The sequence below is a fragment of the Artibeus jamaicensis genome, unplaced genomic scaffold, assembly GCF_021234435.1.
Source record: "Artibeus jamaicensis isolate MK-2021 breed Jamaican fruit bat unplaced genomic scaffold, CSHL_Jam_final scaffold_1964, whole genome shotgun sequence".
In the NCBI taxonomy this organism is placed as follows: Eukaryota; Metazoa; Chordata; class Mammalia; order Chiroptera; family Phyllostomidae; genus Artibeus; species Artibeus jamaicensis.
Genome location: NW_026522030.1, coordinates 9,644,258 through 9,668,898, shown reverse-complemented (window position 1 = coordinate 9,668,898; position 24,641 = coordinate 9,644,258). Strand labels below are relative to the sequence as shown.

General features: G+C 41.8%; 1 protein-coding gene and 1 non-coding gene across 2 annotated transcripts in view; both read right to left on the bottom strand.

Moving 5' to 3' along the window:
- Positions 1 to 259: 259 nt before the first annotated feature.
- The window catches only part of SVEP1 (sushi, von Willebrand factor type A, EGF and pentraxin domain containing 1), a 162,162-nt gene continuing 137,780 nt past the window's right edge, over positions 260 to 24,641 (bottom strand). Inside the window, exons 41-48 of the mRNA XM_053656411.1 lie at positions 19,893 to 19,956; positions 16,437 to 16,610; positions 15,050 to 15,226; positions 11,980 to 12,150; positions 10,379 to 10,474; positions 8,414 to 8,509; positions 6,228 to 6,321; positions 260 to 777 (exon numbers count right to left, since the gene is read on the bottom strand). Of these exons, the coding sequence (XP_053512386.1) occupies positions 756 to 777; positions 6,228 to 6,321; positions 8,414 to 8,509; positions 10,379 to 10,474; positions 11,980 to 12,150; positions 15,050 to 15,226; positions 16,437 to 16,610; positions 19,893 to 19,956 (894 nt within the window). The 3' untranslated portion in view covers positions 260 to 755. The remainder of the gene's footprint in view (positions 778 to 6,227; positions 6,322 to 8,413; positions 8,510 to 10,378; positions 10,475 to 11,979; positions 12,151 to 15,049; positions 15,227 to 16,436; positions 16,611 to 19,892; positions 19,957 to 24,641) is intronic.
- Positions 5,903 to 6,005, bottom strand: LOC119054805 (U6 spliceosomal RNA). The gene has a single exon (XR_005083582.1). It is a non-coding gene; the product is annotated as a U6 spliceosomal RNA (small nuclear RNA).

The following is a 24,641-nucleotide window of genomic DNA, read 5'->3' as shown; positions in this document are numbered from 1 at the left end:
TCGCATCTTTTTATTCCAGGTGTGAGAAGGAAGGGGAAGGCTTTGTCTTGTGGGCCATGGTCATTATGTTTCCCCCCATCCATGAAGTTGGTGCCTGTGGCTTTCTAAACGCTGGGAAAGGAATTGGCCAGGCTAACGTCAGCAGCAGGCAGACATTCCACGTGAAGAGTAGGAGGTCTGGTAGTCATCCTCTGATTAAACAAAAGGAAACCTTCACTGTTACACATGTTGTAAAGAAGATGGAACTAGAATGAAGGCGTCGTTTTTATTGTAATTTTGTGGTACACTGCACGTGATCCTATATTATGCCAGAAGAGTGGACGGAAATCACTAATCCTCTTCATCATTCCGTGGCTACCTCACAAAATGGCACTATCCAGCAAAATATTATTTAGTAGCAAAATATATTTTAATTAAAACATCATCTTAAGTAACTGAATAAAAATGTGTACCAGGAACTTTCTCAACAGACAGCAGAGTATGTACATTTTGTGAGAGTGGGAGCAGCATCTATTTAACATATTTTTATATAGAAAATACAGGCATATTTAAAAATGGAAACATAAGAAAGTATGTCACAAGGAATAACAAAGTTTGACACGAGATGAAAAGGTAAACCCCAGTCGACAGGCGTACTAAACAAAACCACACCCAGCACTGTGTTGGGATTTCCTTGCACAAGTTCCAGGATGCCCAGGGCTCTGCCAGGAAAGAGATGATCCTGCTTTCAGGGGAGCTGCTTGGTTGGGCGGTGGTTAAAACCCAGTCCTCCTTTTCCTGGAACGAAAAACAAAGCAGTTCAACAGAAAAGACTGTACTGAAGAGGCTCCGGCCCTTTTGGGGCTGATTGGAGCAGAACTGAAAGCCTCAGATACCTGGGCGCCATCCCTGGCGTTGTTTGTATTCAGGGCAGTCACTTGTTGAGACGACCAAGGGGCATGCAGAACACATGCTAACTTATGAAAAGATCTGAGAATCAGCAGACCTGGGACTCAGTCCCGGCTCTGTCACTAGCTTCTTGTCTGACAAAGTGCTCATCTGTAAAATGAGGGGTTTGGGCATGATGGACCCAAAGGTCTGTTACAACATTACCAGTCTATAGATTTTATTTAATGGTGTTTGTTTCGGGGTGCTTTTCTGAAGAGGCATATTGAGATCAGGGGAAACACAATCTCTTCTTAAGGACTGAACTACCTGGGAACAAGGTCAGTCCTACTCATCAATAGAGAAAGTTACTGGTGGAGGGGTTTAATAAAAGCTACGGGGTACTTCTTCACGGGCTGTTGCAGATGAGCAGAAATCACTCCATCTGACAACAAGCATTTACTGGGCGTGCATTTTGTGCCTCTGCTAAGTACAGGACACAGTCTTTTAAGTACTCAGTCTCATGGGAGAGAAGAAAATAAAAAATTATCTGTAAACATCTATTGTTTTGACTTCTCAGAAAAAGCTTTCTCCCCCTCTCATTTCGGGGAATTATATTCCATCTCTCTTTCTTCTGGGAATTGCCAGCCTCCTCTCCCCTTTACCCAAAGGTAAAGTAAAAGGTTTGACAAAATGACTCTTCATGTTAGTATGACGTAACCCAACCTGGGGCCACAGATGACTGGTCCATGGCGGGCCCCTGAATCCATCTGAACTAACTGGTTCTTCTCCTGGGTTTTTAAACTGGGTCGCAGCACACTGTTGCTGTGGATACTGTGGTACGACATGTAGAATGTGGGAGCTCCGAGGACCTCTGTCATTCCACTCAAACTGAACAGCAGGGAAAACCACTCTGCAGCAAGAGAGAGCATGGAGCAGATGCTGGAGAGAGACGGTGGGACAGGAGGTGGACGGGCTGCAGGGGGACTGCCAAGTGCTCGGTGGGGCCCTCCTGATGCTCAGCCATCCACGTATTTGGGTTCCATGCAAGGTCTCTTTGTTATTGTGATAACAAATTCCTTTCTTTGGTTAGGCTACATAGTTGCGATTAGTGAGTCCTAACTCATACAGACCTTCTAGAAAAATGGGTCACAGTATAAAGGGGGTGGGGTGGGGTGGGGAGTTGCCCAGTCCTCTGGGTTAAAGTTGACCTTTCCTTGAATGTGGGATGCGATGCTCAGCATACAATTTGCCACATTTCTCGGATTTCTTTATCAAACTTTCGCATAAGATGTAATTTTGTTCTCTTTATTAGACAGTATTTTCACGTAAGTTAATAATCATCATTCCCCTTGTCAAGAAAGTCTCCTTTGGGAGTATTTTGATGTTACGGAACCACACAAATTCTGGGTTTCCTTTTCTTGTCTGTTTGAAAGAGTTGAAACGCAAAGTCTAAAATTCTAAGGGTATTATAAATACTTCCTACTCCCTTTTGAGTTACTGTCATTCTTATTTCTTTTAGCTTTCCTTTTTTTCTTTCTTTTCTCTCATTTTCCCCAGAAATTCATTCCAGGTTTTAAAAAGTTTTTTCAACTCTAGTCTCAGGTAAAACTATCATCTTTATCTTGGAAGCTTCTAAATATATTTGTGCAATCCAAATGTGCTCTTTGGGGTTCAGTCTATTTTTTTCTCTCTGCAGAGACGGCGTATGCTGAGATGATATGAGGAAATTCATTGGCACAAGGCAGATTTTTGTTGTTGTTGTTGTTAATTAAGCTTGTATTTAAATAGAGTTTTGTCTGTGAAAGTTGATGTGGACATTCCAATCAAAATAAAAGGAAATGAAAAATAAGAGTTGTTTCCAGTTAACTGATTTCCCATTTTTAAAAATGAATGTGGAAGTGGCCCTTGTTTTGAACGAGTCCCATAAAATGGAAGCAAATGCACATTATACAGCTCCATGTGATGTAATGCAATGATGTAAACTGAGAGTCTTAAAGCTGGTAACATGCCAACATTGCAATATTTGTGAGGACAATATTATAATATTGCAAATATTTTATCCATGGTACAATATATCTGACATTTTCTGTAGTTTGGAAAAGTTTAAATCTTGAGAAAGAAGAGAGAACAAAGCTGGAGGCATCATACTCCTTGATTTCAAACTATATAACAAAGCTATAGTAATCAAAACAGTATAGAATTGACATGAAAGCACACATATATATCGATGAGCCCAGACATAAACCCATGCATACATGGTCAAGTAATTTTCCACAAAGGAGCCAAATACAACAGGGAAACAGGCAGTAAGCTCCTTGACATTGATCTTGGCAACTTTTTGGATTCAACACCAAAAGCTAAGGCAACACAAGCAAAAATCAGCAAGTGGGACTACATCCAACTAAAATACTTCTGCACAGCAAAGGAAATCATCAATAAAATGAAAAGGCAACCTACTGAATGGGAGAAAAGTTTGCAAATCTTTTATCTGGTAAGGAGTTGATATCCAAAACATATAAAGAACTCACATAACTCAACAACTCAGAACTGAACAATTTGATTAAAATATGGGCCAAGGACCTAAACGGACAATTTTTTTCCAAAAAGGACATACAAATGAAAAGCTCAAATTATTCATCATCAGGAAAATGCATATCAAAACCACAATGAGATATCGCCTCACCCATGTTAGAATGGCTATTATCAAAAAGACAAGAAATCACAAATGTTGGTCAGGATGTGGAGAAAAGGGAACCCTTGTGCATTGTTGGTGTTACGGTGGAATGAGCAGCCAGAGGGGAAATAGAGGTAGAGCCCTCACCACTACGATCTAACAAAGAACTTAATACAAGAGGCTAAAAGCCAGAGCTCACAAGCTGACCCAGTAATCCTGAGCCTGGTCCGACAAGGCCAGGCGTCCTGAACAACGAGTGAAACTATGATAGTGCAGGACGGTGCGGGGAGTCCTTGAAAGACTGTGTGTATCATCTCCACTAGCTGGGAAAAGGAAAACCTTGAGACTTTGTATTCATCCCAAGGCCCGGAGGGGACAAGGGGTGGGGAACTACAGTGCCTAAAAAAAAAAACCTGTAAGACAATTTTAGTTAACTGCTTCCTGTCACGTCTACAAAATACGCAAATAGAATCTGGAGCAAGATAAAGATTTCAGCTAACGGCTCCCACCCACACCCACATTTAGGTGGTCATGTCTCCCCCAGAAAGCTAGCACCACCTTTACCTGCCAATCAAAATGTAACTTCTTCACCCCCACCCCACCAATTATATAAGTCCTCAGAACTAAGGACTCTCCTCCCTTGGCCTTGTGGCTCTCTTGCCACATGGGGGACCCTTGGCCAGCAGGCCTCTGGTCGGGGAGAGGCCCCTGGCCACCCTTTTTGGCCACCTGGCCCCTCGCCATTTTGGTGCTGGCCATTCAGCCTCTGGCCACCCTACCTGTGCCACCCCTGCCCTAACCACCCTTGCTTCGCTTTCCTATTAGAACTTAGCATTAGTAAACCTTGCTGGCACATTAGTAGGCTCGCTGGCCTGTGATTCTTTCCTGCATTGGCAAGAAGAACCGAGTTTCTGGGACTTTCTCGCCTAACATTGGTGGGAGTGTAAACTGGTGCAGCTACTATGGAAAACAGTAGGGAGGGTCCTTAGAAAATAAAAACAGAACTACCATAGGATTCAGCAATTCCATTTCTGGAATATTATTCAGCCAGAAAAAAAGAAGAAAATACTGCCATTTTCAACAAGGATGGACACTAAGGGCATTATGCTAACTGGCATAAGTCAGACAGAAAAACAAATATCACATGATTTCACTCAAGTGTGGGATCTAAAAAAAAGCACAACCCAAACCAAACTCATCGACACAGAGAAGAGACCGGTGGCTGCAAGAGGTGGACGTGGAGGGCGGGATGGCTGGTGAAATGAATTACGAAGGCAAAAGGTACAAATGTCCTGTTGTAAAATAAATAAGTCACAGGGGTACAATGTAGAGCATGACGACATTAGGTAATAATATGATACTGCATATCTGAAAGTCGTTAAGAGAGTAAATCTCAAAAGTTCTCATCACAAGGAAAAAAAATTAACTGTGTAGGGTGATAGATGTCACCTAGACTATTGCAGTGATCATTTCTCAGTAATATACAGATCCGATTGTCACGTTATACACTCGAGACTAATACAGTGTATGTCAAACAATGATTAGGAAAAACAAAAAACCTTGGCCCTGGCTGGTGTGGCTCAGTGGATTGAGTGCTGTCGTCCAAACCAAAAAGTTGCAGGTTCGATTCCTGGTCAGGGCACGTGCCTAGGTTGTGGCTCATGTTCCTCAGTTGGGGGCCTGAGAGAGGCAACCGATCGATGTATCTCTTGCACATCGATGTTTCTCTCTCTCTCTCTTTCTCCCTTCCTCCCCCTCTCTCTCTAAAGAAAAGGAAATAAATAAAATCTTTAAAAGACCCTTAAATTATCTTTAAGCTATTTTTCCTTTGACTTTTTAAAAAATGATTTTGTTTATTTTTAGAGAGGGGAAAGAGAGGAAGAGAAACATCAATGTGTGAGAGAAACATTCATCGGCTGCTTCTTACCTGTCCCCCAACTAGGAACCAGGGCTGCAACCTAAGCATATGCACTGACTGGGAATCAAATCCACAACCTTTTGCTTTGTGGGACGATGCCCAACCAACTGAGCCATACCAGTCAGAAACCCTGGACTTATTTTTGTGATGGTCTTTTCTCAACTGTATTTATCTAGTTAGAAATTAGAACCCAACTGACAGAAAACATACTTACATAATTTTTTCAGACAGATACTGAATATGTATACACATTACAAATATAAAACAAAATTTTTGACTTTGGAAATAATTCTTATTTCAATGTCATTTTTATTGTAACTAGCAATGCAAATGACTGTCATAAAATGCATTGAGTTTATTATCTATTTTACATCCTTGAATATAAAGAATACAACCTTCTATTTAAGAAGGCAGTTAATTTATCTGTTTAATCCATTTTGTGGAAAAATATGGAATGCTTCACAAATTTGTGTCATCCTTGTGTGGGGTAAGCTAATCTGCTCTGTATTATTCCAATTTCAGCATATGTGTTGCCAAAGTGAGCACAAGATTATTCATTTTTTTGAGATACCAGTTTTATGTATCAGCCCTTAACAGATATTTTGTTGCATTGGCTGCAGTTCAAATTTAGAGAGTGTACCCCAGAAAGGGTGTTTTTGGATGCCAAATGCTCACGTGCACTAACGATACCTTCTGGGTCTTGAACAATGTGACTTGACTTCCGATCTCTTTACATTGTAGGGAAACATTAGCGTGTGGCTGTCTTACCTGGAACAGTCAGGGCCGATCCAAGCCAAGGGACAATGGCATCGGTTTGGTCTGACGCATTTTCCACCATTCAAGCAGGGGGACTGGCAAACAGCTGGGATGAAAAGTTCATGCATTTGTTTAATTAGTACTTGGCGATTCCGAAGATGTCCATAAACACAAGTAAATAACATTTGACTCTGTTTTCTGCTCCAGCCACCAGCACCCCTCACAGTCTGTTTGCATGGTGCATTTCAGCCACTTTGCTTGACCTCAGGTCATTAGGTGGTCCCACCTCCCTTTTTCCTTCCAGTCTGGTCCATTTTCATATTTAAGTCCCAGGTTAAGTTCTAACTATGTATTGACATCTTTGCTGACAGATTTCAATATGAGTCCAGTGGTTTCTCTCTTTATATTTTTGTTTATGTAACTAATTTGACATACTATTTTGCACAGTGACTATACACCTCAGCTGGACTGTAAATCTCTCCAGGGAGCCAAGCACTGAACTCCAGTGAACTGAGTCATTACATTGGACGTCAACATGTATGACAATAAATCAGGCACCTGGGTTATCTAAAATGACAGATGATTCAAAATCCATTGTGTTTGTTAGAACATATATTTCATGATTTTTACTGGCTTTAATTGGAATTATGGAACCTGAAATAGAGTTAAAAATTAGCCACAGATGAAACCCTGAGCGAACACCCGAAGATTTACTAGAAAAGCATCTTTTTCACAAATCCAGAGTCTCATCACCAAACTCTTCATTTTTGCACAAATCTATTTCTTAAAGAACCTAAGGATGATAAAAACTGATAAAGACCTAACGCCAGCAAGTTTAACATCTCAAAGAGTAAGGAGAACCCCCTACTGGAAGAAAAATAAAATGCTTGTTGAGAGAGGTCTGAAAATGAGAAACATTTCAGGCCTTATTTTAGCCTCATTTTAGTTTGGAAAGAAGGGTAAGTTTCCCCCAACGAACAGCTCATCTTCAGTGAGATATGAATAAATGTTACTTCTTTAATCATTCATTCACATGGTATGGGGACAATGCCAGCAAGAACCAGGCACTTGATAAGCACTGGGTCGAACGACAGAGGACAAGAAATGAAACATTAGCCTAGGCCCTTGGGCAGCTCTCTCAGTGAGTTACGAGTAAGAGCAGGCCAACAGAATGAATGTATTTGTAATACCATAAAAAGAAAATTATGGAATAAAGCAGGCTTAAAAATAGCAAACATAAAACCCAGTAATCTCAAACCAACTCTCCATAAATTCTGCTTGCTAATATAAGAAAAATATTGCTCCCTTTCAGAAGCATGATGATTTCATGGTGCCTGACTGTACTAACAAATTGGTTATTAATTTCCCTTCCCTGTCTAAAAGTGTAAAATCTTCCTCCATCCCTATAACCTGGGGGCCCTCGATGTTCCATTCTGAGCCACCTTCTTATGCCGTGTGCCTTCCGCAGCCTTCTGTCCCCCCGTGAATGTTTTCCCATGACGACCTTCAATCTAGATGGAGCTCCTGGGAACCTAAAGCATCACCCGCCAGCCGGTCAGACTTCCCCCTTGTCTATTCAAAGCCCCCCAAAGCATGTCAACACTTAACTCCGTCTCCAGACCTCAAACCTGCTGCTCTTGCTTGGGTCTCTGTCCCAGTAAATGGCACCATCATTTCTTCAGGGACCCAAACTGGAAATACCAGTGTCTGCTCTTTGGAGACCTTTACTCTCACAATAAAACCCATAACCAAGTAGCATTGACTCACCTCCCCAACTTCTCTCAAATCTACCTTTTGGATGATCATTTTTCCAGACTTTATTACCTTTTGCCAATTCTGCTTTAATAACGTCCTCACTGGTCTCCCTATCATAAGTCTTGTTTTCTGCCATTTCTCCATACTGCTGTCAAAATCATTTTCTAAAAGAAAATCTGATTACATGGTTTTCCTGCTTAAAACCCTTCAGTGGCTTCTGTTGCTCACAAGATATAATCCAGCATCTCGAACTTGGCACTCAAAAAAAAAATTCTTCTAAACCTCTGCATAATGTTTTTCTCTAATTTCCGCAAAACAGAGCAGACGACATGAAGATGGCCCACAGCTCAGCCCACTTGGATGCCCTTCTCTCCCGCACAACCCTGAACGGTGCCTCCACGGAGCCCAGTCACCAAGATGACAAAGCACTAGAGGAGGCCTACCTGTGTGACAGCGGGACCCTGTCCAGCCAGGTGGGCAGCTGCACTGATAAGGGGCCACACAGCGACCGCCGTTCAAACAGGGAAGAATGCATATGGCTGGAAAGAGGTGAAAAGAGATTTGATGAACACACACACACTCATATATGTCCATGTGTTTGAAAAATATTTTCCAGGAGGAATATAAACTTGGATGCGAATCCTCCTGTATGGGTTCTGTTTATAGGTCGGTATCGTTGGGAAAACACAATGAAGAAAGTAACTCTGGCCCCTTAGCCTGCTGCAATGACCAATGCCAAGTTCACTCTTTTGGAGAGGACGTACTGTAATCAATTATCTGCTAAGTGCTTTGCTTTCCCTTCACAAAGTAAGCAGAATGTCCTCCATTTATTACAGTTTCAGGTTACATCACAGATTACATAAAATGCTCTAAGAGGGTTCGGCTGCCATGGGGTTCTCTTCTTGTCATGAATTAAATGTGAGAGTGGGAGTCAGATAAGCTACCCTGTGGGCTGTGGGCAACGCATCAGCAGTGAGGGGGAAACTCACTCTTTATTTCCTTGGAGCTGAGGCCTGGTGGTGATTGAATCAGGCCTGTCCTACACTCTCCATGGTAATCATTCCTCTGACTAGAAATTACTGAGCGGTTCAAAGAGGCGTAAGTCTGTTTGAAAGGAGTGAGACTGTCTCTTGGCTTGCTACTCAAAGCGTGGTTCTCAAACCAAAACATTGGCATTACCTCGGAGTTGGCTAGAAAGGCAAAGTCTCAGGTCACCATCACAGCCCGCATTTAACAAGATCTCCCAGGTGACCCGGGTGCACGCGAAAGCCTGGGCAGCCCTGGTCTAATCCGGGAGGGCGGGTACACACTCGGTGAGCTCAGCAGGGCCGGTTGTTAGCGTACCCCAGGGTAAATGTCCCCGAGTCTCTAGACCTTTGCCATTACAGCAGGTCAAGCGCGGCAGCCCTAAGTGGGAAGGAGTGATTAGGGGAAAGAGGAAGGAAAAATGTAATTTCTCCTCTTTCTTCATCCCCATGAGAATACTTGCTTCAGTGAGTTGTCAGTGGCCTGAACTTATTGCCATCTTACATTTTCCTTTCTAGATTAGTGAAAATAGTTACAACTTAAAATAGTTTTAGAATCTCACAAAATGTCTGCCTTAGAAAAAAACTGCTGTAGACCAATGGCCAGGACATTATGGCTCAGCGTGATTTATGTACGCCACTCCCAAAGAAACGTGAGATCCTTTTATTCCCAATGGCGCTCCCAAAGAAAGGTGGGATCATTTTATGCTCAATGTACTTTTTTAAAGTGTGGTTTAGACATTAAAAAAAAAACATTTAAAACCACTTATTCACAGTCTCCTGGAAGTTCAACTTGAAATGTATTATTACTGAGAACCAAAATTCTATATTAATTCACATTCAATACATCCATTTATTAACAGTAATACATAAATTTATATAATAAATCTACATTCATATAGACAATATATTGATATATGCTATTAACAATACATCAATATATATTAATTTGTGTAGAGATAGGAGTGCCCACTTTCTGTATTCCCTTCATTGGAAATAGCAAGAGAGAGTGCATGGTGAGCTGCAAAGTACAATGTTAGGCAACACCATGAATTTACAGCTGTAGCAGCGGATGGCACAGGACATGAATAGACTTGAGTTGAGGGAAGACAGAGGCTGGGAAAGCCTTTACTACAAGCTCCTTTCTGAGAGGATCCTGAGAAACCTGTGTGGGAGGCACGTGGAGACGGCCTTGATGGATCTATTCTAGTATCTCCTGTGATTGACCGACATACACAGATCAGCCCCAGCTGCCTGGTCTGGCCTCCTAGAGGATACGCAGATGAATTCCTGCCTCCAGTAAAGCCAGTCCCTAGCAACTCGGAGTTGGCGGCTTCCAGGCAAATGATCAGGACTCAAAGGGAGATTTGAGGATGGACTCACGTTCTTCGCAGAGGCGCCCCATCCAGCCGTCTGGACAGGAACAAGCATTGGGGCGCTGGCAGATGCCTCCGTTTTGACACGGGAATCGGCAGACAGCTGTAAAAGAGGCGGGATGGTCATACATCTAAGGAATTACGGAAGGGTGGGCGTCAGAAAATAGGATTGCTCAGTCACATTGCTTAAGCTTTAAGAAAGAGAAACAAAACTGAATCTCAGGGTTTGGTTGGGGGTGACCACGAGGGGCCCAGGAGGGTCACAACCAAGACTGGATCTTTCTGACAGCACGAGTATTGAGGCTCTAGCAACGTAGAGACTCGGGGCAGGAGGAGAAAGGGTGGTTTATACAAAGAATAGTCCCTTTTGGTCTGGACCAGGGGCGTGCCCCTTTGGCAGGTTAGCCAACGCCCTTCCAAAGGTGGCCTTTGATGACCAGCGCACTCAAAGAGCTCTTTGCTGCTGCCACTGCCTGCGGTATCTTAATTCAGGAGAAGAACCAAGAGCAAACCACCACCGCATGACTTTCCTTTCACTCACTTTCACTGAGTCCTGGGCTAGTCCTTGAGGATGCCACCTCTTCCGCAGCCCTCGTAGGAGAAGGCTGCAATTTCTTACATCTCCTGTGCTGGTGATCTCTTATCTCACTGTTGCTCCCAGACAATCATTCTCCTTTGTCCTGCAATGGCCTTTGCCACTTTTGAGGCTCAGTGGACCTTAGTTCTCCCTGTCCCCACAAGTCATTAAAGACTCTGGCGTTTTCAGCCCAAATCCACATCTGACCATTGCCTGTGGGGCCACATGGATGGCCCATCTGACAACTTGATTATTCTCTTAGTTCTTTGGAGCTGTCTGTCTTCTTCACTAACATAGTTTCTGACTTTCAGTAAGACTTTGTAGAATGAATGGGACAGTTATTACGACTTGTGAAATAATTAGCAGTAAAGTGTAAGTTTCAGAAGGCCATACTAGAATGCCTCATGATCTCTTTCCATTTTGCAGAATTTCAAGCCTAGAACCTCTTTATTATCCCCAAATTTTATTGAACGCACACACGGAAGTCATTCTTGGGTTTGAAAATTCCATCCAGCGAATAGAGACAGCAGTGCCCTTGTGAACACGCAGTGCTGGCCGCCAACCCTAGCACAGCCAGGGCGACCATGGGGGTAGGGCGGTGCTTCCCTGGGGCTGCGGGGGTACCTCTTGTTTCACACTCTGTCTATTGGTTGGCTGCTCCAGCCCCTGTGGGGCGGGGGCCTGCCTAAGACACATGGGTAGAACTGAAATCTGTGCTAAAACATCTGAGTGCCCAAGAGGTGCCCTCATGGTCCAGACGTGACTCAGTTCCCCTTAGCAGCTGAGAATACACCTGAGATTGGGAGAGAAGACTTGTCTGAGGAATGGTGATTGGCTCAGGAAGGGGCTGTGCTCTGGGCCAAAGTGCTGTGTGCAAGCTTTCAAAGCTCAGACCCACAAAGTTAAGGAAAATGATGCAGATGTTAAAATGTAAAGACAAGGAAAAATGAAATAGCATGCATACTGGTGGTTGTCCACACCAGACTTCCCTATATTTTCCCCTGGGATTTCACTAAGAAATGTTTCCTAACCTCTGCACACAGGAGGCGATGTCCAATTTCCACTCTCCAGGCAGACACTCCTGAAGGAGCCCTCTAGCATGTACCCACTGTAACACGAGTAGGTGATCATGTCCCCGTACTGATAATGGACACCTCGAGCAATTGCGTTTTGTACGTGTCTTGGTGGACCGCATGAGATTTCTGTAGGAAAACAAACAAACAAACAAAAACAATTAAGCCTGTACTACTAACAGTGCATGGATGTAAAAGAACAGTCTCATCTCTAAGACTGAATTAATTTGAAGAGAAAAAAAATATATATATGCAACCTTTTCACCTATAAATGTTTAAGAGATGCTGGAACTGGAAGCATAAATCGCTGCTGTCTAGAAAAATTTGATGTGCAAGATCAAACGTTTTTTGTCTGTTTCAAAGGTTGAAGCTGAGTTGTCTTCTACTCAAGGCATCTGTAGGAGACCAGGAATAAGGTCTCGTAATTCGTGAACGACGTGGCTGCAAGATAACTTCGATGCTAGTCACTTATCGAATTAGAAGAAAGAAGAAAACCATGAGGATTACTTGCCGTCCCTTATTTTAGAATAAAAATCATTAATTGCGGTACTGCATATTCCATCAGGGCCATTTTATCAGTGCCCACAGCAGTGCCAGACATGCGATGGGTGCTCAATACATATTTGAAAAAACGAGCAAATGAATGAACATTGTCTCCAGCCTATAGATACTAAGTTTACAGTCCTTGATGAGGTTTGTAACATTCAAGGCTTCATATTAGCTTCCCTTGTTTCAAGACTGTAAAGCAGTGAGTCTCTGCTTTTGGAATGTGTTAGATTGAATGATAGTCCTATCTTTTAAATGCAACATGTATTATACATTTCAATAAAAATGTTTATAACTGATTTTGCTTTGAGAATTTTATGACAGGCCTTGAGAGAACTACAGCTACTCTGGGGTGGCTCACAAGACCAGGACTGGAGTCGAATCAGGACTCTCATCACTATTTAGTTCACATAAGTCTAACTCAAATGCATCTTCACCAACTGGCTCCTGAAGGTCACTTAGTGGTCATGATGCTGTTCAGAACTTTTCAGAGGGGATGATCAATTTGCACCATCTTTTAAAATTTTTTCCTTCCCAGGTGGATAAAAATATTAATTCAATCAGTTGGCTATCAAATATGTATTAACATCTACTGCATATCAGAAACTGTGCCATAGGAAAAATGAGTAACTAGTCTGAATTAGTTCAATTGAGTGTCCATTGGTAATGTCATATAAATTACCATTACTGAGTTGAATGCAACTAATTACCGTTAGGATTGTGAGGGTCTGAATCCCAGTGAAAGTGGCTTTTGGACTGGGCTGTGGAGTTTGAGTGGGTTGGAGAGAAAGAGCTTGCAGGCTGGGGGGGGCGGCAGCATGCGGCAGGGTCCGGGAGAGGGGGTGGGAGGTCTACACGAGTGGTTATCAGTGGTTATCAAAGCCCGGACTTCAGACCACCCACATGGGGATCGCCTTGGCTTCTTATTGAAAATGCAAATTTCTGCATTTTCTAGCCAATGAGGCTGCATCTTACATAGTTTCCCTGGGTGATTCTCATGGATATTAAATTTTAATCCTTGATTTATAGGACTACATAACAGGAGGTGAAAAGAATGAGGAAAGTGGCTACTCAGGTTCGTCAGGCAAGACATTGTGTTCCAAGCCAAAGGCTTTTGGTCTAATAGAAAATACAGAAAGAGACTGAGGATAACGAGCAGTAGCAGGAATGGTCTCCTCTCCAAGGCAGCCCCATCCTCTCAGGAACACTGAGGGATGATGAAGCAGGCACCGAAAGGGCACTTGTGATAAATGCTTGTCTCTCCCGCTCTTTCTTCCGGTGCCCTGACTGACGGATGTGAGGATGTCGGGGCAGAATCAGGCCTCTCGCAATACACTTTCCTGGAGTCCCTTAAAAATTCCAAGGCCACAGGAGGCTGCCAGTGGGAAATCCAAGGACTTGTGGCATTGGTGTGTCTCTTACCACACTTATTCTAAATATATAAATTCACTTATTCTTTAAAAAAAGGACTTGTAAGTAGGCAATTGCTACTGTTACTTGACACGAGAACCCTGAGGTTCAGGGAAGTTAGGGAACTAGCATACATTTAGAGGCAGAAAGTTTTGAGGATCGAATTCAAAGCCAGGTCTCCTCTGGGTCTATAGTTCCTGTGGGCTTTGTACCCACATCTCTTATCTCCTTAACTGGAGGGCAAGTGTCCCCAGGAGGGAGGCCATTGTAAGCATGGTAGGTTCTTATACTACGTGGCCCAGTGTTTGCGTCTGGTTGGACTCTGAACATTTGTTAACTGATTGCTGTAGAGGGAGCTGCCTTGGACTACAAGGCAGGCAGAGGGCAGGATGTTGGGCGGGGGGGATGCTCTAAGTGCAGAAACTGTCAAGAGTTGTAAGGAGGCAGCAGAAGATGCTGCAGACTGCATGTTGTTCATCACCATGGAGCTGGCCCCAAGCTCCTCAAATTGTGGGTCCAGCACCTGCAGTATCGCCATGAGCTCCACCTGGGAACTTGTTAGGAATGCAAACTCTCAGGCCTCATCCAAGACCTACTGAACCAGGAACTTGAGGCCCCTGGGGGGCAGGGGCAGCAATCAGTTCGTAAGAAGCCCTCTAGGTGGTTCTCAGCAGGCTCCAATGTGAGGACCACTGTGGAATGATTTTTGTATTGCAAAGCACTCATAGCTGATGAAAAGAGAGCTCGGGGATTCGACCATGTGGGGAAAACCCTGTATTGTAGATTTAACAACAAAAGATTTAATCTCAGAAGAGCACATCTCAAAAATCTGCTCAAGTGCATCCTGGTCCGGTAGGTTTCAGCCTGGCTGTGGAAACTTTTCTTTCCACAGAAAAGAAAGAAATGTTTGGAATTCAAAGGTCTTTTGAAAGAATTTTTCCAACTATCAACATAGATGCTGATAAGCATGATAAAGCAGAGACCGAAACATCTGCAGTCAAGTGACCTGATTGAAAACAGTCTCACAAATTCTGAACTAAGGCAGTTAACTGGACTCCAGTGGCCGGCTTACTTTCGCATCTGGCGCTTGTCCGTGTCCACGTCTCGTCGGGGTTGCAGGTAATGACACCTTGGCCCTGGAGCAGGAAGCCTTCTCTGCACTTGATAGACACATTCTGGTCAACGTAAAACTCCTTTTCAGAAAGCAGAGCGTTTTCGGGGATGACAAAAGGGACGGGGCATGGATTTGCTGTTAAAAGAAAAAAAAAACGCTTACTGATGTTGTCTCTCTTTTCCTCCTTTATTTCTTGGGAGGCAGACTGTGAGCCCTGAAGGAGCTGGCTTCTAAGTGACAATCATATGAGGCTTAAAAGGATAGAACTTCGAACATCAAACACAGACTTGTGAAAGTATCTGGGAGGATCAAATTAGATAAGGCCTGAAAGCACCACATTATTCAACCACTAACACAGGGTCCTCACCCTCCAAGACGGCAATTCAATAACTGTCTGCTCACGGCCTACAGCAGTTTTCAGACTGCTTGTTGATCAGCACCCAGGAAACAAAAGCCATGCTAGAAACCAAGGAGTGTACCAAACATCCCCTTAACGTTTGAAGAGTATTTGAGAACGTGGAGTAAATGCTTCCACTGTCACTTGACTTCCTTTTACTGAGCATCGCCGAGCAGGGTGAGCCAGAGGGTCATCAGGCGAACCTGACTGAAATGAGCTGAGCATGACTTCACACCCGCACTGCCAGACACAGGGTAGCAGAACCTAAACTGCAGACTCTGCAAGTCTCATGAACAGAAATGGGTTCCTTTTTCTAGGTCTACAGGAAACACAGGCGGTGACAGTGGAAGGATTTTTTACAGTGACATGTGCATCAACACATATTTCAAGCAATTACAATGCTTTTGATTCTCAGCGGGCACAAAGGAAGTCTTTGCGAGGGAGGAGGTCCCCAGCTGAGTCCTGTAGGCCTGGCCACTGCATTACAGCTCTTCAACAGTAACCGGAGCCCTCTCCGTTGAAACCTTGCTCATGAATATGGTTTTCGTGCCAGTGGTTAATAGCTAATTACCTTCATGTACTCTATTTATACATACTTATGAATATTGACCATTAAACATATTTTCTTCCTTCACCCATTTTGCAGCCCCGAATGCATTATACATACAATTTATGTCAAATCTTTTTCATTAAGTTGCAGTTTCCCTTAGCACCTTAAACTCGTCGTATTCAAGCCAAGGAATCTCACGAAAGCTGATTCTCAGCTGAGATATTTTAGACAATACAAGTAGGTGTTTCAAAGACCGCATAGTATTTGGTTTGGATACACACAGATGGCTTTCTCTGGGCCAGTATCATTTATCAGAGGAGCACCCTCCTCTGTAATTTAGACATTTGGGGAACTAATCATGACACTGACTAAAGCAGCCTCTCAGAGTCAACACACACGTTTGCAGTGAGGAGCTGGGTGGCTCCAGGTCCCGTGTTCAGTGCAATGCGCCTCGGGCGACCCTTCCAGGCTGTAGCCCCTGTTGCAGGAAAACAGCAGGCGGGGCCCAGTGCTGGTGTTTCCGACCTCCGCTCTCCCGTTCAGGAATGCAAGGGGGGCCTGGCAACTGGCCTCTGCAAAGTAGAAGAAAAACGCCTCATGTTAAATACTTCACCCAATTCTCTTTTCTCCTTCTGCTATGACTCCTAAAGGCACGCAATGCACCATTATAGCCTATTCATGTGTGAAGCACAATGATACGCATTGAAGGTGAAAAACTCTCAGCACGCCTAAGTTTTACAGTAGCACACGCAGGCAGTTAGAGATTGCTATTTTTTCCCAACGGACTCTAGCTGTCTGTATGGATGTTGCCACCTTTTGTTGTTAACAGAGCTGGGGGTTTGGATGGGCAGGGGGTAAAACAAAGGAATTGTCATTTGTGTTTTCCATGACCAAGGAGTTTCCAGACTTTATCAAATTTATTTCTTACATCTATGGTTGACCAGATAAAATACAGACTATCAAGTTAAATCTGGATATCAGTTAAATGCCAAAGAAAATTTTAGAATAAGTATGCTTCAAATATTGCATGGAGTATTTATATTAAGAATTGCTTTTAATCTGAAGTTTAAATTTAACTGGGTGGTGGCTTTTGTTTGCTTTTTGGCTACAGCTACATCCTTACAACAACTCTGACATTATCTCATTTCACAGTCGAAGAAAAGTGAGGTGAAATAATTAGATCAAGGGTATACTGCGTGTAAAGAGAGATAAAAGGTGAAATTATTAGAAGGGGAAATATAGGAAAGGATGAAGAACAAGGGAGTGGCGGGCACAGCTGAAAATTCGGGAGAGGAACCCTTTCCCCGCCCCCCATGGACCCCACACACCCATGGCAAGTTTCCGTGTCGTCACAGATCCTGGCTGTGCACCCATAAGAAACGTTACTGACAGGGGCATGCAGGAGGACAGCAGGGTCATCCTCTCTAGAATCTGAAAAAATGGGTTTGAGCCTTAATTTTATGAGCTCGGTGAGGGCAGAGGGGTGGTCTGGGCCAGTGATTCTCAGCCTGCGCTGCACATTACAGTTTCCTTGGAAGCTTTATGCCGAGGGCCCTGTCCCAGACCTTATGAATAAGCATCTCTACTGTGGCCGTGCTTTTGGTATTTTTCTTTGGAAAAGTTCCCCAAATGGTTCTAATGCTCACTCAGAATTGAGAGCCACCAGGTGAGATGCTAGCTGACTTCTTTGGGCTTCTTATAGCCTGGGGAGCACTGGAACCATGGGTGTGAACAGTGGCTGTACCTGGAATCTCCTGGGCTTCAAAAACACAGCCATGTGGGGTCCCGCCCTCAGAGGTCTGACCTAACTGATACAGGATGCAGACCGGTCAAGGGATTTTCCAAAGCTCCCCAGGGTCTTCCAACGTGCAGAAGCCTAAAAACCACAGGCCCAGGGCACTGCTTCCCAAACTGTAATGTGCATAGGAATCATCTAGGGACCTTGCTAAAAATAGCGATTTTGATTTGGTGGGATTGGGGGTGCGGCCTGAGGTTCTACGTTTCTAGCAGGATCCCAGGAGCCATTGAGGCTGCTGGCCCTGGGGCTGCCCTTTGAGGAACACCAGCCTAGGGAATCCTTCCGACCTGAACAGGCTTCCCTGAAATATGATGGATACAGGTAGCAATATATTTAATAACTTAATAACTATTCTATAGGGATCTTTCAAATCAGGATGCTTCGTGTGAGCATTATTTTTCCCCAAAAATATTTGTATTTTTTATACGCCTATGAGAAAAAAAAACCCACATAATACAGTATATCAAAATAGCAAGAGTTTTTATGCCTGAGTGGTGGGCTTAGAACTATTTTTTCTTTTTGCTTATTTGTGCTTTTAATATTTTTGCAAAGAACTTGTATTGCTTATTTCATAATTAGAAAGAAAAAAGAAAAAGAAAACCATGGAAAATAACAGGATTCAAGTACAGCTCTGTATTATCTTGCATTTCAGAGAGAGAAGTGAGAGTAAGCACTGACATTGTAGTTTGATTTAAACCTGCTGCAGATTGAAACGATTCCTTCCCATTTCCTAGGCAGGCAGACTTGTGTCCTTTTCATTCCCTATTCTCCTCCCTGAACACACACACGCTTTTTGGTCACATACAGTTGGGATAAAAATGCTATTATCAGGAATGGCCAATGATGTCTTTCTGTGACTTCAGATGTTACTCAATGTTTTTTAAAAATATTTTTCTATATGATGTTTATATGACTCTTTGAGAACCAAAAGATCATAGGTCCTCCATTGACTTTTAACCATATAACATTTCTTAAAAGACTTGATATTTCTATACACATGAAATCAACTGGTTAATCTATCCCAGATGACTCAAGTACTTAGAGTCCCAGTGACAACTCTGCCACCAAATTAATTTATGATACTGGGCAGGTCACCTTACCTCTCCTAGCCCCGTTTACTCATTTAGCAAGATGAATACATCTTACTTGTCTTTTTTTTTTTAAGATTTTATTTATTTATCTATAGAGGGGAAGGGAAGGAGAGAGGGAGAGAAACATCAATGTATGGTTGCCTTTTGTGCGTCCCCTGCTGGGAACTGGCCTGCAGGGAACTGGCCTGCAACCCAGGCATGTGCCCTGACTGGGAATTGAACCGAGATTCTCTGGTTCACAGAACCGCACTCAATCCACTGAGCTACACCAGCCAGGGTAAATCTTACTTGTCTTGACGTACTCCCATCTGGTCCAGCTCGAGCACCTGAAAGGTTGCTTAGACTAGATTATTTAAAAGGCCCTTTTTAGTTTGAAAATTTAATGACTCCCCCAGGATTATTAAGAAAAAAATATTTAAATGCTTTCCCCATTGATGGATTTCTAGAAACACACTGCCTTTTGGCAGAGGAATCCGATGGGTCACATACCGGAATAAAGTCATGTGAATTAACCCACATCTGGTTAAATACACTTGACTCTTTTCATAAAATGAGTTCACATAAAATTCCATGAAAATGTGAACATTCATTTATTTGACACGTGAGCTAACATCACTTTAAGAAAATGTCAGCATGGGTCAGTACTGCTACCAAAAACCGAAAGATTTGCTTTCTAATTTATAATTATTTGCAGGGGGAACACAAAATGCAAATAAACTCAGTAATCAACTAGTTTCTAAACAAAATGTTTGCCATTCCAGAGTTGGTCATCTTGTGCTCTAGTCTCACGTAATTATTAATCTCAGCTACAGTTTTTGGCCCTTTTAGTGGCTTGGTGTCTTCCTTTAGTAAAAGTCCAGAATCAAATTTTTAAATTACAAAACTGGTTTATAAAGACATGGTAGTCACATTGTGACTGTGTCCTCAGTATCATTTTGGGGACTGTGAAGTGCGGCTTGACTTACTTTTGCACGTTGCTACCCCTCCACTCCACTGCCCATTCCCCTGACAGAAACGTTCAGCGTTGCCCTGTGAACCAATGGAAAAGAGTCATTGACGAGATCGTAGGTCTACAATGAAAAGACAGCAAGGGAATGCAAAGCCATCATAGCCGTGAACTTGAATCTCTTGGCCTTGGAATGCTGAATAAATTTATTAAGTAAATGTAGTTGAAGAGGCAGGTTTAGATTTGCAAGAAGGTTTTCATCGAATTTCTTTGAACTTCATGCCTTGGCTGACCAGCGTAATTAAGGCACAGGCTTTGTTTTGCTTTCTGTTTAAATGGCAACTAGTTATGGCTGACAGTTAAGATGGGAGAATGTGTTTGACATGTGAAATGGGTATATTTGCTTAGTACATTTTAAACATATTTTGAGTTGAGTTTTAATGCCTGAGAGGTACAGAAAAGAATACAATTCTTTACCTTACACCCTTGAACATGAAACATGCCAACATATTTTATTGGTACGAGGATTGCATTTTTCAACAATGCAATTTATCCTAGATAAACTTACACTATTAAGGGCTCAAGCATTTAAAATTTTAAGTATTTTAGATAAAAATTTGTCAAAATCTACTTCCCTGCCTTGTGAAATACAGTACAATGAACATAATTTACTTGAAAATGTATTTATAATTATGATACTGAGTATACATTCTGTATGTTTTTCAATATCCCATTACTCTGGGGGGGGCATACAGACTGTTTGCCCATGTAGCTACTCTAGGCTACTATATCACTATTCTTTGATTCTGGGTTAAAACTTTACACCTTTGCTTCTTCCTTCTTAATTTTCTTTTAAAACATATTTTATTTCTTTTTTTTTATTTTTAGAGAGAGGGGGAGGGAAGAAGAAAGAGAGGGAGAGAAACATCAATATGTGGTTGCCTCTCACATGGCCCCCACTGGGGACCTGGCCTGCAACCCAGGCATGTGCCCTGACTGAGAATTGAACTATGACCCTTTGGTTTACAGCCTGTGCTCAATCCACTGACCTATACCAGCCAGGGCTCTTGCTTCTTTCTTGTTTATTTTTTATGCTAATCATCAATGTTCCTAATGATAATCCCTTCTCATGCTTTAAATTCCTAATCTATAGAATAATAAACAAGATAAATAAAGTTTTGTGACATTAAGTATTAAAAAAAGATCAGGTTCTAAGTAATGTACTAAAGGGCTTGGCTGTAAGTCAAATACACAAACTTTAGCATGTAAATTATGTCACAAGTTTTTTCATCATTAGGACCCCTTGGATATATCATCTTGAACTTGTCCCCAAATTAGCAAGATGTCTGAAAGAGCCTATTGCCTTTACTTATACTGGTATCTGGATTGACTGATGCCTCTCCCCCTTACTCATCTGTTCAAAGGTATTTTCTCTGAGCTTCAGATTAATTACTGATAAATCTTTGCCTGTTAAAATTCCATTGACTTAGATGGAAAGATAATGTCTTGACTTTCCAAGAAAATAATTCCTTCTATAAAATTAAAATATTCCTTAAAGTACATGTTCATTATTTTCTTCTTATTGTAAAACCAACATGTGTTCATTAGAGAAAGTTTGGAAAATGGAAGGTTTTCTGTGATTCTTCATCCAGAGATAAACACCATTAATATCTACTGTACCTTTTCTAGATACTTACATATGCACAAGATAATATACCATTGTAGTTTGTGAATTATTTTTTATTAATTTGGTGGAAGTATATGGCAAGTCATAAAAGTCAGCTAACTCCCCCACTATGTGGGTTCATCCAGAATAGACTATACTCAGTGAATTAATTTCAATTAATAGCTTAGTATTTTCCCCAGTACTATTTTTCCTTGTTCTCTTTCATCTAATGATTTCAATAATAATATTCTGCTTTGACTATGCTGATTTTAATGCCAGTAAACACTCAAATAAAATCTATTTTCTGTAACTATTGATGTAGAAAATCAAACACCATCTGTTGGCTGGCTCTCTTCTCAGTAAGTTACAAATTTCATCATGCTTTTCCTTCTTTCTTTTTCTCTTTATGTTTCTCTACATATCTTGTTTTTGATGAATTAACCTGGAGTTTTAGATACAGATTAGCATTAAATTATTATTTTTGACCTAATGTATCTACTTAATCACCAATTAGGTTAGATGGTTGTATTAAGTTTTAGAATCATAACAGCCACTTTATGGCTCACTAGCAATGGTTTTATATCACGACTATCTTATTTTTGAGGTCTCGATTTTCATTTACTCCCCAGTTGCCCATAGTAATTTTCATTCTAGAAAGATTGCATGTGCAGTAAAACTTTTATGGTTTACATAGCTCAAAAATGTTACGTACCTTACACATAAATGACAACTTATTTACATAGTAGAATAAATGAACATGATTTACATTAGTTGTCCTACTTCCTTTGTCTGATTTTGGCAATAATACAAATACTGGAAGTGATCATAATAACTACCATCTAATGAACTCAGACAATGCATAAAAGGCCATGTTTCCCATTTTGTTTCATCTCCGCCCCTTGAGGTAACTTTGCAAAGGCGGTCATTGCATTTCTACCACAGACAGGACAAAGCAGAGGCTCAGAGAGGTTGGGTCGGTTCCCAAACAACTTTTAGCCAGCGAGAGAGCAGAGCCTGTACCAGAGGTCTGCCAGGACAAGTCCCTGTCCTTACCCACTTGCCCTTCCACTGACCTTTGGTATCTAGGGTACTTGTTAAAAACACCAATCTCCATCCAAGTCCTGTTCAATCCAGAAAGTCCTGGCCTAGGAATACACACTCCTTTAAACAACTTCCCAGGTGACTCTCAAGCAAATGGCTCTTGCTTGGACCACACTTTGAGAAACACAGAAATGTCTCAGGTTAGTGGTTCTCAGTCCTGGTTAAACATTCACTGGGGAAATTTAAATAAGATGCTGCTGTGCTAGGTCCAACCAACAGAGACAATGAATGAATTAGTTTGGGTTGAGAACAGTCACTTGCATTTTAAAAACTATGTCTTATGGAAAAAGTCAAGCATATGAAGAATATTACAGTAGAAAGACCAGTGTAACATACGTCCATGTACCGTCACCCAGCTTACACAATGGACTCAAGGCCAACCTTGTCTAATTGAAGCCCCACCTTATTTTGAAGCAAATCCCAGATGTCAAGTCATTTAATAATAATTATTTCAGTATGCATCTCTAAAATGTAAGAGCTCCTAAAAATTATAACCACAATAATACCACTATATCATAAAGTAATGACTCATGAATAGTAACAAAATATCCAATGTGCTCACATTTCCAATTGTTGCATAAATTGTCTTTTTAACAATTCACTTAAATCTGGACCAAAGGAAGGTCCACATGGTTTATATATTTCTTACATGCTTCTTTAAATCTATAGGTTGCTTCTCTTTTTCCTCTCCTCTTACCCTGCCAATTTATTTGTTTCAGAAAACAGAAGACTGGCTCATTAGCAGATATTTTCATAGCCAGCGGTTTTTCCTAATTGCTTAATTATGATGTCACTTAACATGTCCCTTTGCCTCCAACACCAGCTGTTGGATTCAGAGGCTGGATAAGATTCAAACTGAATTTATCTTTTTTTGGCAAGACTTTTTCAAATGGTGCGTTTATCCTTCAGGAGTCTGGTGGCCTCTTTTTTCCTTCCTGACTTTAATAGCTGTGACACTTAATTTATCTAAGCTGCAAGTTCTGGGATTTATATTCTACAATTTATTACCTGGCATAATTCTATAAAGGGGAATTTCCTCTTTGCTCCTATTTTGTTGTCTAGCAGTCTAGATAGCCTTGAAAAAAGACAATTTTCCCTTTTTGTTGTTTGTTTTCAAAGTAATGGGCTTTCCATGAGCTTCCTCTAAAGTTACCAAATGATTTTTTTAGCATTATTATAAGCCTAGTACCATGCATGACACTTTTGATGTGTTTCAGTCCATTGTCGTTATTGTTCTTTTTGATGCTGACGTGGTCTCTTTTTGGCCCGCAGGAACCTTGTTCAGGTGGGGCCCTCAGTCTTTCTTAACATGTGGCCTCTGATAGGTTCTGTCCTGTCTCAAGTGACAAGATTTTCTAGGCTAATCTTTTACATTTCTTGCCCCAGACCTGGAATTGGTTATTTCTGCAAGCAACTGGACATTAAAGCTTCTCAGGTAATTCTAAGATGTAGCTTGGAGGGACAATTGCTATAGCACCTCTCTCAATTTTGCAGCTTTACACCAGGGCATTTCCAAAAATTTTCATGGCCAGCTATCTACTTCCTCAAATTTAATGACCCATCTATTTTCTACATGTTTGTCTAGATCTTATTCCACTGTTTTTTTTTTCCCTAAACAAATTGCAAGATTAGTAAGTACTCTTCCGGGAAGAACAACTGGGTTTCAAAAGCAGGAAAACTTTCCAACTGCAATCGACTGCTACCTTATTGCCCTTTCTCTCATTTTTTTAATCTTTTGAAGAATTTGAACAAGATCCATACCAGTCTAGTTCCAGCGTTCATGGGTCTATTTTACGACAGGTCTTTGATTTTGTGGTCACAAAGTGGAGCACGCTATATAAATTTCACAGACCACGGGCAGTGACTACTTCTGCAAAAGCTGTATTTAAATACCACTACACCAATATAAACAGGGAAGAAGAGTTTCCCGAGAGACCAGACGATGACATTAAGACAGATTTCTTTAATTTCCAAGTTTGATATCAGCAAAATTGATGGCAG